The following is an 18,791-nucleotide window of genomic DNA, read 5'->3' on the forward strand; positions in this document are numbered from 1 at the left end:
TAACCATTACTGTAAAATGAAGGAGAGAGAAGAAAATGTGCTGCCTAGATCATTGATTGGAACATTTATTTAAAAAAAAAATGGCCTGATGGTGTTGACAAAAATAAAGTGTTGATTAAAATAAAGTCCTCTGCAATGTCTGCAGCAAAGAATTTGCATATCATTGAATTTCCCCTCGAGGATCAATAAAGTATCTATCTATCTATATCACCGGAGTTTGTCAACTCTAAAGTCGCACATCAATGGAAAGAATTAGTGTTGACATTGAGGGGAGTGTTCATTTATTTTCATTGTGTCCCCTAGGTTATATATGTGGCCTGAAATGCCTTGTATGTGAAAATTGTGATTATTCAATGATTCATTTGAATTTAAATATTTAAAAAATTCTTTCTCAGCAAAAATTATATATGCGATTAATTTAGATTAATTAATCACAGAGTATGCAATTAATTAGATTAATTTTTTTAATCGATTGACAGCACTACTTTTTTGCAGTGTGCAAACTGCATGAACAGAGATATTGACGGGGCTTTTGTGAAAGTATGGAATAATAGGAATTGTCTGTGACGAGTTGTGGTAGTGATTAACTGAGATAGATAGATAGATAGATAGATAGATAGATAGATAGATAGATAGATACTTTATTGATCCCCATGGGGAAATTCAAGGTCTCAGTAGCATACAGACATCACACACAACATGCACTTACAGCAGAAAAAGTAATATACATATAAAAAAAGCTCCACTGTACCATAGAGACAGTAGAAGATAAACATGATACTAAAATACTAAATACTAATATACTATATAAACTAAATCAAATATCAACATAGTGTGCTTAAGGATGAAACTGATGTGATGTGCCAGTTCTCATGTGAGGGGGAAGTTCTGATGACACGGTTCTGGATTCCTTTTCAGGTGTCTGTTGCAGTGTTCCGTATGGCAGGACTGGATGTTCTCGCTGGGTTACATCAACCCCAAGAACTCAGAGGAGCAGAAGATCATGGAGATGGTCTACAATATATTCCGCATCCTCCTCTACCATGCCATCAAGTACGAGTGGGGTGGCTGGCGCGTGTGGGTGGACACCCTCTCCATTGCTCACTCGAAGGTACAGTAAGAGGCAAACAGCTTCACACAGGCAAACAGCACCCTCTGTTGGCCAGGAGGAGAATTATGATTTCACCAGATAGGCTGATGGAACAAGATTGCACACTAAATATGATGAATAGTGTCAGCTAGTGTGGGATTTATACGCTGTAATGGTTTGTTTGTTGCCATTTCATAAGTACACACCATAATCTGTCAAAAGTTAGAAAGACTGTCAAGAACTTGCTATACGTTTTGAAAACATACATGCTATGAGTGGTTTTCAAATGTCTTGACTTTGTTATTTGTCTTAGCTGAAAACTAGGTCAAATGTCTAGAGGACACAGTGGATGTGACATTTTCAGGATGAAATAGCTTAATCCAAGATGACGCTGCAGTGACATTCTAAAGGTGAAATCAAGGTGTGACCTGTAACATTTCCCCAGGTGGACAGCGAGTCCAACGAGTACCTTAGGTGGAATTTACAGTTACTGGCCGTAATCAGGCCACCCAGAAAAGGCCAGCGCAGTGAATGTAGAGAGGGAAGCTCTTTAGTGTGTTATGCGGAGCTCCGTTTAATGCAAAGCCTCCACTTCTCATCCTGTCCTTCAGGTGACTTACGAGGCCCATAAGGAGTACCTGGCCAAGATGTACGAGGAGTACCAACGCCAGGAGGAGGAGAACATCAAGAAGGGCCGCAAAGGGCTGGTCAGCACCATCTCGGGCCTGTCCTCCCAGCCGACCGGCATCAAAGGGGCCGCCTCGCTGGAGCTGGACGACACCTCGCAGACTCAGACCCCCGAGAGCGAGGCCGACTATCCGGAGGGGGCCGAGGCGTCCCGGAACCCCCTGGCCGAGGGGAAGGACGCTGGGTCGGGGAAAGGAGGGAAAGGGGGAGGTGGAGGTGGAGGGGAAGAAGAAGGAGGGGAGGATGGGATGGGGGAGGAGGGTGGTGCAGGTGGAGCGGCCGTGAGAGAGGGGGCGGCTGCGGGGGTGCGCGTGGAGGTGCACGACCTGCTGGTGGACATCAAAGCGGAGAAGGTGGAGGCCACGGAGGTGAAGCTGGAGGACATGGACCTGTCGCCCGAGAGCACGCCGGCTGTGACCGCCGGCGTGGACGTGCTGCTCGGCAACGCCTACTCAGCTGCGGTGGAGAAGCTCGGCGTCGGCAGCGTGCTGGTGCCCGAGGTGGGCGGCGGTGCCAGACAAGCGGAGACCAACCTCGAAGGGAAGAACGCTGGCAGTGGACCTCTCATCACCCTCGCCGATGACGGCAAAGATGGACTGGCAAAAGGCACGACCATCGGCGCTGCCGTTGCCCCCACCTCAGCATCCGGTAGCGGCTTCCTGTTCGGGGAGGTCGGCGCCTCGGGCGCGGACACTAAGCTGCTGCCTGAGCTGGGCCCGCGGGAGCCACGGGTGTGGACGGGCGCCAGCGACGACCGTGGCCTTCTGGCGCACATGACAGGCGGTGGAGGCGCGGAGCTGGGCACTGCCCGCTGCGCCCTGGAGGATGAGGCCGAGGAGGCCGAGTTCAAGCTCGCATCCTCGCTGACAGATCCGAGTCCCACCGTCGACAGAGAGGCCAGCATCGCCGGCAGGGGAGCCCCAGGGTTCGGCGAAGTTGCTACGGAGACGGAGGGCGACATGGCCGCCAAGGGGGCAGGGAGCTCGGCAGCCGCAGATGCTGGGAGCACAGCCTCGGACACCGAGAGGTCTGACGACGGCAAGGACAAGGAGGCCAAGAAGATCCAGACCACCACCACCACACAGGTACTGTAACTGGACAATGCTTCATACTGTACCCCCAGCTTGTCAGCTTAGTGCATTGGTTCCCAAAGACTGGGTCGCGACCCACAGGTGGGTCGTAAGAGATTTTATTTGGGTCGCCAGCATAGCCTAGTGATAATTTATGTTGTGTAATACCCCTAGCTTATACCTTATATAGCTTAGAAAAGCTAACAGCTTTCTATTAGGATCTAGTTTGTTAACAACCACAGTCACAAGTTGGGTCGCGATAGTCTGTCATTTTTAAAAAGTGGGTCCCCAGAAAAAAAGTTTGGGAAACACTGGCTTAGTGAACTTAATTGTTTATATGTACTGATGCAAGGGTGTACTTTTGACTTTGTTTTCATTCTTGGATATAGTACATTAGCTGCTACATAGGTTTATGCCAATAGGGGCACTGCATTTTCGCTGTTTTACAATACAAGGGCACCTTATCTACAGTGTACATTAGCACTGAGGCGCTGTGTTCCCCGTGGGTGCTATGTTCTCTACATGCATAGATCCATCACCTTAGACTGGCCCACTTCCGTAAGCAGGTGTCTCCAAAGTGACCTGATGAAGGATGTTCTATGTCTCAGCGGAGACTATAATGCGGTGTGCTCCCTGGACACCTGCTTGGGCTGTGTTATAGGCCAGAGCCAGAGCCGAAGGTGGTGATCCGGACTCTGGTTCGGAATTTAAGGAGGAGTTGATCAGGCAGGCCAGCTGAGAGCCATGGCTGCCGTGTGCACACAGAGAGCCAGGAAGCCATTTTCTCTGTGACCGCCTCGGCTGGCCCCAGACCGAGACCACTCAAGCAAAACTGCACCCAGTGGAGTCTCTTTCTCTCCATCTCTCTCTCTCTCTCTCTTTCTCTCTATCTCTCTCTCTCTCTCTTTCTCTCTCTCTCTCTCTCTCTCTTTCTTTTTCTCTGCCAGTTCATCCTGGTAGCTCAGCAGGCCCTCTATTGGACAGACTTTATGGACACTAACACACCATGGCCTGGGTGTTATTTCAGTTTTTTCCACCCCCTTATGTTATTCATTGGAGAGTCACTGGATTCTCTCTTCCTCCCACTGTGTTTTCTCTGTTTCTCTTCATCATTCTCTCCCTCTCTGTCTCTCTCTGTCTCTCTCTCCATCATGGTCGGTGTGATTGCCGTTCCTCACCTGCGTAGCTCGGTGAACCGATGGGAAGTGAGTGGGTTAGCAGAGCCGCTATTTTTAGCTTCCTCTCCTCTCGTCCCTCTCTCTCTCTCTCTCTCTCTCTCTCTCTCTCTCTCTCTCTCTCTCTCTCACACACTCTCCCTTTCTCTCTTTTTTCTCTCTCCATCCTTAGGCTGTTGCATAATTCGCTCATGTACAATTCAAGAGCTCTGCGTTGCAACCTACTTTTCCCCAGCCCTTTACATAGCTCCTTCAAGGTTGACTTTTTTTCACTTCACTTCCTCTCACACTCGTTTCAGATTTGACTTTCTTTCAGCAGTAATTGTTTTATGTAAGCGTTTGAACTTGTGCTGTTTCTTTCTTCTGTTGGCCGAGGGGTCACTCTCCGACATTGAGGACAAATGGCCGTGTCTCTGGGCCCACTGACTCCAAACTGAGGAGGGGTCTGTGCCAATAAAGCTAAGTTTGAATGGGCACATGGAAACAGTGCTGACCCCGTATGCGTTGTAGTGGAAGGTTCTTTTGAAGTGACTGTATGAGAATCCTCCCGCCTTGTATTATTAAGCGCTTGAACGTTTGAACGTTGCCTGTGGTAACGGCGTTAATGAACAGATAAGATACGAGAGGTCAAGAGAGGACTCATTTCTCTATCTATCTTCCTTTCCCTCTTTAATTCTTTTCTCTCTCCCTTTATCTTCTTTCCCTCTGCTGAACATATCTCTCTGTAATGCTTCCCTTTTTCCAATTTTCTTTCTTTCTTTTTGTCTGTCTTGCCAGCTTTCTTTTGCACTCTTCCCTCATCTCTTTCTGTCCATACTTTCTCTCACATAATCATACCGTGTGTGTATGTGTGTGTTTGACTTTTTTGTGTGCTTCACTAATTAAGTGACTCCCTTTGTTTATGGCAAGCATCTATATATCTTGCTGCGACTCTCGTGCTCTTTAGACTTGGATCCTTAAAGTTTTGAAGGTCTGGATGCATTTCTCTGAATTAAGGAAAGAATTGATCTCGTATCTCTTTCCATTGGCAGCATTCAGCCAAAAAGTGAAGCTCTATTTCTATGGCACCTTGGTTGCAGTTGGTGCACAGCCTGTCTTCTCTGGGCTGCCAGGTTTGCCTGTGTCTGCCCTTCTCGATAGCCAGACTGTGATTGCTTCTCTCTCTCTCTGCAGGCCCTGCACGGTGGTCGCTCGGTTGTCCAGCTGGAGCGGGACCTGCGGGTGGACCTGGGCTTCCGTGGGATGCCCATGACGGAGGAGCAGCGGCGGCAGTTCAGCCCGGGCCCGCGCACCACCATGTTCCGCATCCCCGAGTTCAAGTGGTCACCCATGCACCAGCGCCTGCTCACCGACCTGCTTTTCGCTCTCGAGACCGACGTGCACGTCTGGAGGAGGTCAGCGCGGTCACTCATCGTTTGTGTGTGTCTGTGTGTCTGTGTGTGTGTGTGTGTTTATGTGTGGCCGCCAGGAAGCTGAGTCATGCCTCGCTAACGTCAGTTAGGATCAAGGTGTCACCAACGGTGTTGTGAGGCAGCTTCAGATTTCATTAGGGCCCCTTTGTCTGAGTGATGTTTTGGCCATGCAGTCTCTCTCTTTTTTATTTTTCCGCTCTCTCTCTATCCCTCTCTCTCTTTCTCTCTCTATCTCTCACTCACCCACTTTCTCTCTTTTCTTACACCCTCTGTGTTATTTTATTTTGGTCATAACCATGACTCTTGTTTAATTTGGTGTGTAAACTGTCTCCTGTTTTTCTTCTCCTGTTCAATCTCGCAGCCACTCCACCAAATCGGTCATGGACTTTGTGAACAGCAATGAGAACATCATCTTTGTGCACAACACCATCCACCTGATTTCTCAGATGGTGGACAACATCATCATTGCGTGTGGCGGGATCCTGCCTCTGCTCTCTGCTGCCACCTCACCCTCTGTGAGTAGCACATGGGCTCTACTGCCCTCTAGTGGCGAGATGTGTCTACTGCAGGAATAGATAAATAAAAAGATTATTGGCAGTAGTGAGGATTGTTATTGTTATGCGTTGCTTATGAAATATCCCTTTTGTCAGCAGCTCTGATGTTGACATGTATGAACACAAATGCGCCCCTTGTGATGTACATAATACTTTCTTTATGTGTTTCCTATGTGTTCTTTGGACAGAGTACCAAGGTCAGTACCGATGCTTTCATTGTACTTCCATAAAACACACATTATAGTACACTCACAGTTCAGTCATCATAATCTTTCATCGCGGTGCTTGTTCTTCCTCTAACTTCACTCCAGTAGATGGAGCTTAGGCTGCTTTGATTGGCCACTTCTGTGTAGCCATTTAGGAGCAGATGAGGACGCTTTGAAACACCTGTATAATGTGTCTTGAATGGCTACACAGTTAAAACAATGAGTTGTTCTCCCATTTCCTTTTGTGATGTTTCATATGGCTAACTCTAGTATCTCTTCTAGCTCACACACCTCAGTCATTCATCATTCACTTCAGAGTAGCCTACTGAGAGAATGCTAACGGGAGTAGAACACGCCCAGACAGACTCTAAGAGTATCACTATCACGGTTTATGTGTCGGGGGTTGGGGTGTATGCTCATAGTCGACCTTTTAATTATGTTTTCTGTTGGCAAAGAAGCAGAAGAATGCTAGTGGCCAGAGGGTGGTAAAGACCGGTGAGGTGGGCCGCAGGGTCGAGAGAGTTGACACGGTGGGTGAGGTGGGTGCTCTTGTATCTTGTAGCCCCTGTGCCCACAGCCGGTATGTCAGGCTGACAATGTATCACCTTTCGCCTCCAAAGCCTCTCCCTCTATTTAGTCTGACTGACTTTATAAGGCTTCATGAATATTTATAACCCCAGCCTTTTAGAATCCTACCACTTTTTAGTTTAGTATGTTTCTATGCATTAGTGTTCCAGACAAGCATATTTTATGCTGTGGACAACGTGCTCATTTGTGTAGCTAACAGCTAGCTGCTAGCCGCTAGCTCAGGTTGAGGGACAGGCTTTGGATGTTTGAATAGAGGCCACAGAACTGAGCCCTGTTAGAGCTGCACAGGACCTCTATGCTGCCCGTGCTCGCCTCTTGATCCCAAACACAGAGCCCCGATGGTCTGCTGGCCCCCACCCCACAACCCCACCCCCCACTACCCGCCATTCGACTCCTCACAGCCTGAGCCTGGCTGGGCCAAATGAAGAGTAGGTTTCCCCAACCTCACCCCCAGGGCCCCCCCACCCTGCATGTGTGCCTTCATTTGAGTCGGGAGCAAGGAGTCATAACTCAGGTCACTGTTGCCGTCACCCTCACTTCAGTATGTTAATGCGATGTCAGCCACCCTGCATGTTTGACACCACTCTCATACGTCCGAGGGGCTGTTTGTGAATATATTGCTATGTATTGTAATATATTGCAACTGTATGTGTGTGTGCAACACTGTTGGTGACTCCCTGAATGACAGGGTAGTTAAATTGTGTAATGTCGAGTGTGTTTGTGTGTGTTTTAGTTGGTAGGATGTGATGTGTTCTAGTGTAGTTAACTTGTGTGTGTGTGTGTGTGTGTGTGTGTGTGTGTGCAGTGCTGAGTATAATCTTATGCGCTAGTCTGTGCTAGTTTGTGTGCTCCATTTTGCAGGTAAGATTTTGTGAAATACTTTTGTTCATTTGTACAGATTGTAAACATGATTGTGTGTAGAACAATATTGTGTGTGTATATGTGTTAGTGTTTGTGTGTGTGTGTGTGTGTGTGTGTGTGTGTGTGTGTGTGTGTGGTGTGTGTATGTGTTAGGCAGGCCAAAGGATTTGAGTGTACAGTATGGGTATGCTATGAGGGGAAGACTATGTAATAAACTCTTATGTGTGTTAGTGTTTGTGTGTGGGGGGCAGTGTATGTACAGTATGTGTTAGGCAGGCCACAGGATTGAGTGTATGGGTATGCTCTATGAGGGGATGACTGTGTGATGTAAACTCTTCAGTATTCCTTAGCAGAGCCTTCTCTGTCTTTCTCTGTTTGTGTGTCCATCTCCACTCCTCCTTCTCTTTCCCTCTCTCCCACCCTTTCTTTCTCCACCAACTCCCTCTCTCCATCTGCCTCTCTCTCTCTCTCCATCTGCCTCTCTCTCTCTCTCTCTGCTGTGGTCCTGTGTGTGTGTGTGTTCATCAGTCTCCCACTGTGCCTCAGACGGAGCTGGAGAGCGTGGAGGCCACTCAGGGTATGTCCGCTGAGACGGCCAACACCTTCCTAAGCCGCCTCATGGCCATGGTGGATGTGCTGGTGTTCGCCAGCTCGCTCAACTTCAGCGAGATCGAGGCCGAGAAGAACATGTCCTCGGGAGGCCTCATGCGCCAGTGTCTTAGGCTGGGTGAGTGTGTGTGTGTGTGTTTTGTGTGTGTGTGTGTGTGTGTGTGTGTGTGTGTGTGTGTGTGTGTGTCTATCACAGGCCAGGTTAGTTAGAGTAATGACTGGATATGGGTAAGTGAGAGTGAATAGTTTTTAAATGGATGGTGTGTAGGAAGAGTACTCTATTGCAGTGGTTTTCAAAGTGGGGGCCGGGGCCCCTTGGCAAGTTGGAGGAAAAAATAAAAGCAAGAAATAAATACATTTGAAACATTTAAAATATACTATGAGGGTTGTTATACAATGCCATTATAATAATGTGACTCATATCTGAACATATTTCCCATGATAATGACTGGGAATAATAGTAGAGTGATGGCTCTCATATAACATTTTTACACACTGTATGCTTCATCGCGATGTGGTTGTGGCTAAAATAATTATTAGATTAGCTTAATGTATTTTTACATTTGCCGTAGTATTGTCGACAGGTTTAATTAATAAAACATCAAGGGGGTCCTTGGCCAGAACCTAGTGGTATTTGGGGGGCCTTGTCGTGGAAAAGTTTGGGAACCCCTGCTCTATTGTACTCTATTGTACTCTGTTTCTATTGGGATTGCATAATTATTACTGAAAGAAAAACAGAATGCCGTCTAGAATGCTGCAAATGGAGAAACACTTTATTAGTCCACAAGTGATTTTGTCTTATTTGTTTAGTTTCTCCTGGATAGTGCTGCGATATAAAATGCAGAATATGTTCAGTTTGAATCAGGTTAAATCTGTCGCATTATTTCCACTGCTGTGAACCTTGCTTCCAAAAACTTCTCTGAGAGATTGATTCTTCATCAAACAATAGTAAGGAAGGCTGTTGTCTAAAATTGAATGCCATAAGATCAAAAACATAAATCACCTGCTTCTTATGGTAGGATGATTGCCAGCGGGCATTTTATAATATAGGATTCATGTAATCCTATCATGAAAGTCAATAAGGTTTCAGTAATACGGTTGTGTGACATTTCACAATAAAGATCAATATTTGCTACATATCAGCTTACAAGGCCAAATAGACCTGTCTGTCTCCAGTCGATAACCATCACACTTTGACATAAAAAGCACCTCACAGCACTTTATCAAAGCTCTTTTGGATCTGTATATAAGTTTATTTTCTCCATGTTTTGAAATCTTGATACTTTGATACCTTACCCACATTCAGTCAACACAGCTTGTCATTCATAGCGCCCTGGTGTCTTGATGTGTCAGTCTAAATGATTGACGGAGTTGAGGGCAAAGCCGTTGTGCAGACCTTGCTCCCCGCCACCCTCCCGTTTGCATGTCTGCCTGTCGGCATCCACTGAATAGCTCAACTTTTTAAGCATTCCTGATGTGTCAGATGGCCATTTGCAAAGGTGTCAGGTATTTAGTCTCTGCTGGAGTCTCGCTTTGTGTCTGGCACAGTCGTGAGTCATAGAGGGTGTTCTTTTGGACGTGACTGCTCACTCTCTCTGCCTGTGTGTGTGTGTGTGTGTGTGTGTGTGTGTGTGTGTGTGTGTGTGTGTGTGTTTTAATTGTATGTGGGAATACGTAGGTAAGGATGCTGCAGAGTATAAATATACAAATAGTACAAATAAATATATTTATTTGTGTGTGTGTGTGTGTGTGTGTGTGTGTGTGTGTGTGTGTGTGTACGCATGAGTGGGTGGACTTTTTTCAATCTTTATTCTGCTTTGTGTGTTTGTTACCGTCTGTATCTAACTCTCTTTCTCTCTCTCCCTCTCTCTACCCCCCTCTCTCTTGCTCTCTTCAGTGTGTTGTGTGGCTGTGAGGAACTGTTTGGAATGCAGGCAGAGACAGAGGGACAGAGGCTGCAAAGCGTCCATACTCAACAGCAAGTCTCAGGACAGCCTACAGAATATAGCCTCTGCTAGCAAGGTGCCTGCAAAACACACACACACACACACACACACACACACACACACACACACACACACACACACTACTAGGGTACACATATACTACTAGAATGGCGCTCTGAGAGTGCACCTCTCAGCCAAGCCCAAATATCTTAGCACAATGTGTTTACATAATCCTGATTACAGACAAACACGCAAACAAGCAAATGAACCACAGTGTTAATACACGGTGCAGTTTTGCCTACAGTATTCTCTTAAAAGTAACATTGCCAGTCAACTAGTCATTCACTTTTCTCCGTGGCTGAAATCCAGTTGACCCTAACCCTGGATGTTGAACCCACACTATAATTAATGCTATTTTAGACTCGACTTGGATCTACCAGTTAAGCTCACAGAACTGATTTGATTGTGTAGTCATCACCTGTCACCTTTTTATCACTCTTTTTGCTTCTTTCAACCCTGCGTCTCTCTTGTTGTGTCGATTTAAATCTAAGGGTGAAAGCTGCGAGGTGTGTATATAAGTATCTGCTCTGACGAACATGTTGCCCTGATATGAGCGAGCGGGTGGGTTTGAAAGATGTCTGTACTGTGTGGTGTTGTCTCTCTGCTTTAGACTGCCATAGAGAATCTCCCCAGTAACCTTTCTCCCATCAAGGATCCTGACCGACTGCTGCAGGACGTGGACATCAACCGGCTGCGCGCCGTTGTCTTTCGGGACGTGGTGAGTAGCATGATACACGCCTGTTTGTGTGTGTGTGTGTGTGTGTGTGTGTGTGTGTGTGTGTGTGTGTGTGTGTCTGTCTGTTGGGCTCAATTTGTGCAGATTTAGAACAGAATCTGCCATGTCCTAGATTGGGATTGAATGTGAGACTTCTTTTATCATTTTGTCACTGTCATGTCAACTATCCTATTACCATAATTTGAACCTCAGAAAGAAGATGAAACTGGTAAATTCTTGGAATGTTGAATTAATGTTGTATTAATCAGTTGGTCAGTTGGCCGCTGAGCATGTTATTTCTACAAATTAACATAATAGCAGCAGCACAGCAGGTAGCCCAATTGCTGGCTTTTCCGATGACTATTGTGTGTCGATGCCAAGCTGTGAAAGTGGCGATTAGAGTGGAGGAGATTGATGGGGAAATCTCGACGTCCCCCTCATGGACTCGCAGACTTTGATGCGCGTTCCCCGTTAACTTCGTGAGGGCTTAGGGCTGTCATACTGTGAAATTGTGAAGTGCGTGAGGGCTCGCTCACTCTCTGTGCCCTTTCCGTAAGTCTGCATCTATCATCTGCACACTTTACTCAAGGGAATTACCTACTATTCATAGTGTTGTTGACATGAAACACAGGGTTACCCAAAATGAGGGCTGGGCGCTTGAAAATCTTGAAAGATTGCAAGAAGCTTGAAAGAAGCTTAAAAAAACATCACACGTTAGGCCACCGGTGATGTCCCATTCCTTTTTATCATTATGAACCCTTACAGCCTCTCAGCCTCTCAAACTCTATCACTTATCATCAGATGTCAGTTCTCAAACTCTATCACTTATCATCAGATGTCAGTTCTCATCAGATGTCAGTTCTCAAACTCTATCACTTATCATCAGATGTCAGTTCTCAAACTCTATCACTTATCATCAGATGTCAGTCTTTGAGGGCTCAGGGCTTAGACCTTAGGGGGGACTTCAGGATTCAGCCTGACAGACAGACAGGAGATGTCACCTAATTTGGTTTCTTTGCCTTCTTGCTCCATTTCACTCCTCCCATTATAGCAATGAGAGAGAGAGAGAGAGAGAGAGAGAGAGAGAGAGAGAGAGAGAGCTTTCCACTAGCCTTGTGCTAATTTTGTGTTGTTTTGTTTAGTTTTATTAAGTAGTATGTAGCCATTGTTTAGTACAGTATGTTCTAGGCACTGTATTTTTTCTGTTCCAGTTTTGTCACTCTTCAGACCATCTGTGTATTGAGTCCTCCTAATATACAAATTGAGCTGTGTGTGTGTTTTGTGTGTGTGTGTGTGTGTGTGGGGGTCGTTTTGGGAGAATGCTTGATTAGCCATTGGGAAATAAGATGCTTTATGGGGTGTCGAGATGGAGTAATATCACATTCTGGCGAGCAATATCAAAACTCTCAGAGTTAACATTACTCATTCAATTAAATCTTAATGTCTATTTGCACATGTAATTTGGTCACAAAGCCACTAGAGCTTTCTCACACAGATGTAGATTATTAGGTTTTAGGTGTTTGGAGAATACATTGATATTGAATTGGGAAAATGTCTGTGTGTTTATGAACTTGTTTACATGCATGAGATAATCTCACTGTATTTCAGTGCATCTTGTGAGTTGCGTGCTAACTGCTTGGCCCTTTCTCTCTCCCCCCGTGTCGTGCAGGATGACAGTAAGCAGGCCCAATTCCTGGCCCTGGCTGTGGTCTACTTCATCTCTGTCCTCATGGTCTCCAAGTACCGGGACATCCTGGAGCCCCAGAGGGAGACTGCCAGGGCTATGAGCCAATCGGGGAGGAGCATACGACAGGAGATCAACTCTCCCACCAGCACAGGTGCGCCCTCTCTGCGCTGCATCTGTTTCTCGGCAGCATGTAGCCTGATAGCCTACTTACATGCTTTATTAGCATGTGTGTGGAACGTTAGCCTAATCCCTTTCCACATATGGTAGCCTCATGTTAGCCTGTTACATCTTCAGGCTGTCTTTTTCAGCTTCTGCTGTTTACCTGCTGAAATAGACTCGATATAACAAGTACACAGTTGTTATAATGTATTGCACTTTCACCTGTCTGACAGCGCTTTGCAGTTTTTTTTAGCCTGTTTTGTTCATCATTTCTCTTGTCCTCTCTTCTATTTTATTCTCCTTTCTTCTGACTCTTTAGTTTATGCTGTTGTTAGCCCTTTGCATATTGACATTACCCAGATAGCAAGAGGCTGGCGGACCACTGTCGGTCCATTGGGGGCATAGCCGGCGGTCCGCTGGCATTTTGCTCATTGGTTCTCTGGTATTTTGCCACTGTTGGTCTAAAATCTTTTTTAATTTGTTCAGTTATACTCCATATATCATTTTATTAACTTTTCTAAATACTTATGACAAGTTAAATTTAAAGAGATGGTGGTCCAATCCGCTATCTGCAAATCTGATTTTGCTATCTGAGTAGCTGGTCTGTCAGAATGTAAATCAACAGACAAACTTTGCCATAGTGTTGTTTACACTACTTTGTACATCACCATTTCCAATCGGTTCGTTTTTTTGCTCAGTTTTGTGCTTCATCTCCCAACTAGCTCCTGCCATGCTAGCTTCTATGGAGGCCTAGCAAGGCTGCTATGCCGCCCTTGTGTTGCACCAGGACTGCACATAGCCAGGGGGATCTGCTATGCGGTCATTACTTATTCATAGACTTAGCTAATTGTGCTGCGCAGGATTAAATAGAGAAGCTAGGGGGTGAGCAGAGTTCAGGAAGTAGGTTGTGGAAGATTTTATTCATTGTTAGAAGAGTGGAAAAATAAGGGGTAAAGATGAGGATAAAAACTCAAGTCAGAAATCCTGCGGAGGAGATTTGATTTTTTCGGAGAACGATTGCAGGAAAAAAGCACTGGGAGAGAGAGAGAGAGAGAGAGAGAGAGAGAGAGAGAGATGGTAGTACACTATTTCCAGCAACATCTGTCAGCGCCCATTAGGAAGGCAATCCACCAGGAGAGAGTGGGATCATGGAGGGAACAAAGAAGAAAGGAGAGCGAGAGAAAGACCGATAGAGAGACAGACAGAGGTGATGCACAGCCCTCATAAACTTGGAGGGGGAAATCGGGGCGGGCTCAGGTAGTGTTTTTTATTTATTTGTTTGTTTTATGTGTTGCCCAGACAACATGTGACCCGCGGCTATCTGTCTGCCCCTCCAGCCAGAACCCAGACGTCTTGTGGAGCTAAATCAGGCCGAGCTGACATTGTTAAGGCCACATGATGAATATTAATGTGACCGGGGTCACGGCATCTGGGAAACAAGTGGGTCAGGCAGGGAGAGGGGGAGAGAGAGATGGAGAGAGATAGATAGAGAGATGGAGAGAGAGATGGAGAGAGATAGATAGAAAGCCTTGCAGCTGGAGCACAATGGGGTAAGAGGCTGAGGATGACTAATCAATCGCCGACACCCTCTGCTCTCCAGTTTCTATGGCCTCAGACAGGGCCCCAGCTGTGAGGCTCTGGGCTCGATTGCCTACGTTGTTTATGCCTTGTGAAATTTTAGAAGCTGTATGCAGAACAGCCACTCAATTCATCACCTTTGACACCTGCAACCCCCCAACCAGCACCACCATTCCCATCTCACAGTAGTCCCCAGACCGCTGTGTGGCTGTGGTCCCATCACCTGCGTACGAGATTCTGTGTATTTTTAGATGCAGTTTGTATATCTCTGCGCTGCTGCTACTGTATATTCAATATGCAAATCACTCCCTGCACTCAACCTCTACTGTTCCATCATCTTGTGAAGCCCGAGCTTTGGAATTGAACCCATCAGTGTCCGTCCAGCTGTGTCCACACACGTGGTTCTGTCTGTGTGTCCTGTACTCAAAGACACACAGGCGTGTTTCATCTTAGTGCCATATGCTGACCTCAGGATGCACACAGTACACTACATATATCTGCTCTTTTCCCAGCACCAACAACCATGTTCTTCTCAGACTAACAAAGCTTGGCAAATAATCGAACATCGCATATCGTTACATATTTCATTTTGCTGGATGTATCTTTGAGCAGGTGGCCTGTCCAGAGGTAATCCAGGAGTATTCCACAAAGGAAATGAAGAATAGTGACTTCCAAACACGCTGTAGTCAGTTGCACTGTTCCTGAAGAGAATAATAATCTGCTTACCTTTCACTGAATTATTGTCTCCCACATTTTAATTATGAAGTGAATGTGTGTGACTGAAAAAAATCACCAAACTGTTCAGTAAAGAAATGGATTGACACACACACACACACACACACACATACACAAATACACATACTGTACACACACGCAAAACAAATGAATGGATTAGTGAGGTTTAAACCCTCAGGTTTATTAGATTACCTCTCTGTCTGTGCATATTAGTGCATCACCTAAGTTCTCAAGCTCAAACAAGAGTACCGGTATGTAATCAGAATGTCTTCTGATTTTACAAGTGATACCCCCATATCACTTGTAAAATCCCATTAATGAGTAATCTCATATGTCTGTCTCATTTTTGACAGATCTATCTATGCCTAGAATACTGATAGAAAATCTTTGAGACATTTTTGAGACCGTAACAAAAGTTCATTGTGTGGGGGAAAGTTTTTCCCCCTTTTTATTGCTAAATGAGCAGTGAACGCCGTTCCTCCAACCCCAAGCCGCTCTCATCCCCCACCCCCACCCCTGTAGCTTGCCAGGAATATGGAGTGTGTGCTCCCGTGCGGCGGCTCTCCCCCTCTGAAGTGGGCTTCAGTGAGCTGGACAGGAGTGGGCGCCCCGTGTTTTAGCAGCATTAGAGGGGAGCCTGTGTGTAGTCCGCCGCTTAATCTCGCTGATAAATCATCATGTCACCGCGGGACAACCCAGACTGCTTTTAATCACCAAAGTGCTGAGGGGTTTATTTTTCCTCCTTTTTTTTTTGAGGGAATACCGAGTTGAAAATGAAGACAGCTCAGTTTGCTCGAGTGATTTATATTATTTGTTTATGTGTATGTGTAAACCAATTTTAAATATTGATTTGTTTGTGACTTGCCAAAGACTAGAAACATTTTGTTTTTGTTGTTGTTGCTTGTGTGGTTGTGTGTGTGTGTGTGAGTAAGTGTGTGGATGTGATTTAGTGTGTCAAATGTGTGACCTGTTTGGGCTGCACATCCTCTGATAAGCTGTGCCTACATGTGTGTTTTGTGTGTGTGTGTGTGTGTGTGTGTGTGTGTGTGTGTGTATTACAGATAACCCAGTGGCCTTCCCGGACTCTGGCGGGATGCTGAAGGAGATTCCCACCCCTGTGGAGGAGCTCCACCTCGAGGCCTCCCTCCCGCACACCGACTCGGGCATCGGCGAGGAGCAGGTCTCCGGCGTCCTCAACGGGGCCGAACTCGAGGGGCCCCCGTCTTCCATGGGCCGCATCCCGACTCCCCCCGGCGCCATGAGCGAGCTCCTCTGCACGCTCTCCTCTGAGGTCAAGAGGTCGCAGGAGAGCCTGCTGTCAGAGCCGGCGTCCAGCAGCGGCATCAGCAGGGTGGAGGTGCTCAAGCCGGCCTCGTCCATCTCCAGCATCAGCCAATCCAAGGGCATCAACGTCAAGGAGATCCTCAAGAGCCTGGTGGCTGCGCCCATGGAGGGAGCGGAGGCCGGCCCCGAGCCCCTGCCCTACCCTGACCCTGCCATCAAGAGGGAGGCCCACGCCATGCTGCCCATGCAGTTCCACTCCTTCGACAGGTATGGCGGTCTCAGGAACTATGGGCGACTTCGACTTCTAAAAAAACAACCAACCAACCCTGTGAAAGTGTACTTATCAGTAAATGTCTTCATCATCTTTGGTGTCGGTCTTTTGTGATTTTGTGTGTGTGTGTGTGTGTGTGTGTGTGTGTGTGTGTGTGTGTGTGTGTCATGATATCCATACCATTTCATTCACTGTCCACTTCAAAGAGAAACAGTAACACCCTTACAGAAACACCTTTCTGAAATCGGCATTTTAACTGTCATTTTGTAATGCAAGAAAAGCATGTCTGTGTGGCGTCACCACACTAGCTTTCCTAAACACATTGCAGTGTGTTACAATACAACTCTTTTCTGTTAAATATGTGTATGCTACAAAACTACCAATACACAAAGACAGAATACCTACATGACTAAACAGCCTTACAATAGTTAACAGTAAACATGGAGTTAACAGTCAACAGCTCTTGTTAAGTTTCCAGTAATAAGGACGCGTAGAGATGAACTCCTGTGACCCCTGAATGCTCTGCTAGACTCCAGGCCCCTTGTCTACCACGTGGGTTATCGGCAATGATTTTCAGGCCCCGTCAGTGATCCATAACTCACACGGGACCCGTTCTCCGGCCTCCGTCGCCAAGAATCCCAGTGTTTTGGAAACTGTTTGCGTGTCGATGGCGGAGCCTGTTGCGGCTTTATTTACGTTCTGTAAGCAGATCGGATCTCGATGTCATCCCGAGTTTTTTTTTCTTCGGGGCGGTCCAGGGAGACCAGACCGGCTGCATCCCAGTCCTCCAAAGACGCCCCCACGATCAGTGTGTTGTGCGTGCTCTGAGTGAAGACAGTGTCTGCACATAAAAGCTCTTGGGGGTCTTTCACTCCCTCAAGTCCTCAATAAACTTATTCAGATTGTGAAATTTGTTCAAATCATAGTCTCTTCAACATATGAAATTGACTGAATTTCAAGTTGTAGAGGTAAGTTTATACCTCAAGCAAAGGCTGTCTGTATAAAATCCCATCAGTCTCACTCTACAGACTCCAACGCTCCAATTTCGCCTTGTGTTTGTCCTTGGACAACAAAATGCAACAGAGTTTTGGCACAGAATGTGTGTGTGTGTGTGTGTGTGTATATGGGAAAGATATGTGTGTTCATATTTGTTTTTGTGTATGTGTCGGTCTGTTTGGCTGTGTATGTTTGTGTATTTTCCTGTCTGCTTCAAGTTGTGTGTGAGATGACTAGGTTGCAAAGATCCTTCTGCGCTTACCACATAGGTGTGTGTGTGTCTGTGTCTGTGTCTGTGAGTGAGTGAGTGAGTTTGTTTGTTTGTTTGTTTGTGTGTGAAGGATCTCCTCCTGTCCAGTGCTGGGAGATGATGGCGTTTGTGTGTGTGTGTGTGTGTGTGTGTGTGTGTGTGTGTGTGTGTGTGTTTGGGGGAGGGGGGATACCACTGGGTTGAGGTCTCCTGGGCGTTGATGACAGATTAAACAGACGCGGCCCCCAAAATCACACTGCACCCCTCAACCCCCCACCCCCCTCAAACACACACACAACCCACACACACACACCTCTCCACCACCCTTCCCCTCGCCTGTCACCCTCAGCCCTCAGTGGCCTAATGGGAGATGGCAGGGCCAAAATGAGTCTGCGTGGCCCGCTGTATTATTTTTGAAATGCTTTCACACAAAGCATCCGCGGCCCTCGCCCACCGCCCTGTCCCTGGGCCCCTCTCGTGTCATCGGCGGGGGCCGCACAAATTGCCGTGTCTAATTGCTTCCCACCTGACAGCGAAATGAGCTGCCAGCCTCAGATGGGGCCCTTCGATTGTCTGTCACGCGCGCCATAGATTGGAGGTGACAACATCAAAAAGAAAAACGCAAAAAAAGGAGACGAGGGACGAAGGATGGATAAAAAAAAACGAGAGAAATCCCTTCAAACAGAGGAGAGTACGGTGACTCCCTAGACTCCCCCCCTCGCTTTCTCGCTCTCTCATTTCTTTTTTCCCTCTGGAACTTTCCGAGATGAGAATTTTCAATTACAAAGCAATGGGCCCTGTCTGTGCAGATGGGGCTTGTTTTAGTATGAAAAACTCATATTAGAGCCTCTCTTTCCC

At 46.6% G+C, this 18,791-nt stretch overlaps 1 protein-coding gene across 9 annotated transcripts in view; it reads left to right on the forward strand.

Moving 5' to 3' along the window:
• The window catches only part of LOC125307776 (neurobeachin-like), a 296,002-nt gene that overhangs the window by 131,890 nt on the left and 145,321 nt on the right, over positions 1 to 18,791 (forward strand). Inside the window, exons 21-32 of one of the 9 annotated variants that reach the window (XM_048263836.1) lie at positions 919 to 1,111; positions 1,702 to 1,993; positions 2,066 to 2,862; positions 5,196 to 5,416; positions 5,796 to 5,949; positions 6,177 to 6,185; positions 6,653 to 6,733; positions 8,172 to 8,370; positions 10,150 to 10,274; positions 10,911 to 10,976; positions 12,643 to 12,811; positions 16,194 to 16,683. In XM_048263836.1, coding sequence (XP_048119793.1) covers positions 919 to 1,111; positions 1,702 to 1,993; positions 2,066 to 2,862; positions 5,196 to 5,416; positions 5,796 to 5,949; positions 6,177 to 6,185; positions 6,653 to 6,733; positions 8,172 to 8,370; positions 10,150 to 10,274; positions 10,911 to 10,976; positions 12,643 to 12,811; positions 16,194 to 16,683 — 2,796 coding nt within the window. Of the gene's footprint in view, positions 1 to 918; positions 1,112 to 1,701; positions 1,994 to 2,065; positions 2,863 to 5,195; positions 5,417 to 5,795; positions 5,950 to 6,176; positions 6,186 to 6,205; positions 6,734 to 8,171; positions 8,371 to 10,149; positions 10,275 to 10,868; positions 10,977 to 12,642; positions 12,812 to 16,193; positions 16,684 to 18,791 lie in introns of those variants that run through there. The other 8 variants (XM_048263826.1, XM_048263827.1, XM_048263828.1 and 5 more) reach the window with 8 other exon arrangements.

The sequence above is a fragment of the Alosa alosa genome, chromosome 15 (assembly GCF_017589495.1).
Source record: "Alosa alosa isolate M-15738 ecotype Scorff River chromosome 15, AALO_Geno_1.1, whole genome shotgun sequence".
NCBI classification, from domain to species: Eukaryota; Metazoa; Chordata; class Actinopteri; order Clupeiformes; family Clupeidae; genus Alosa; species Alosa alosa.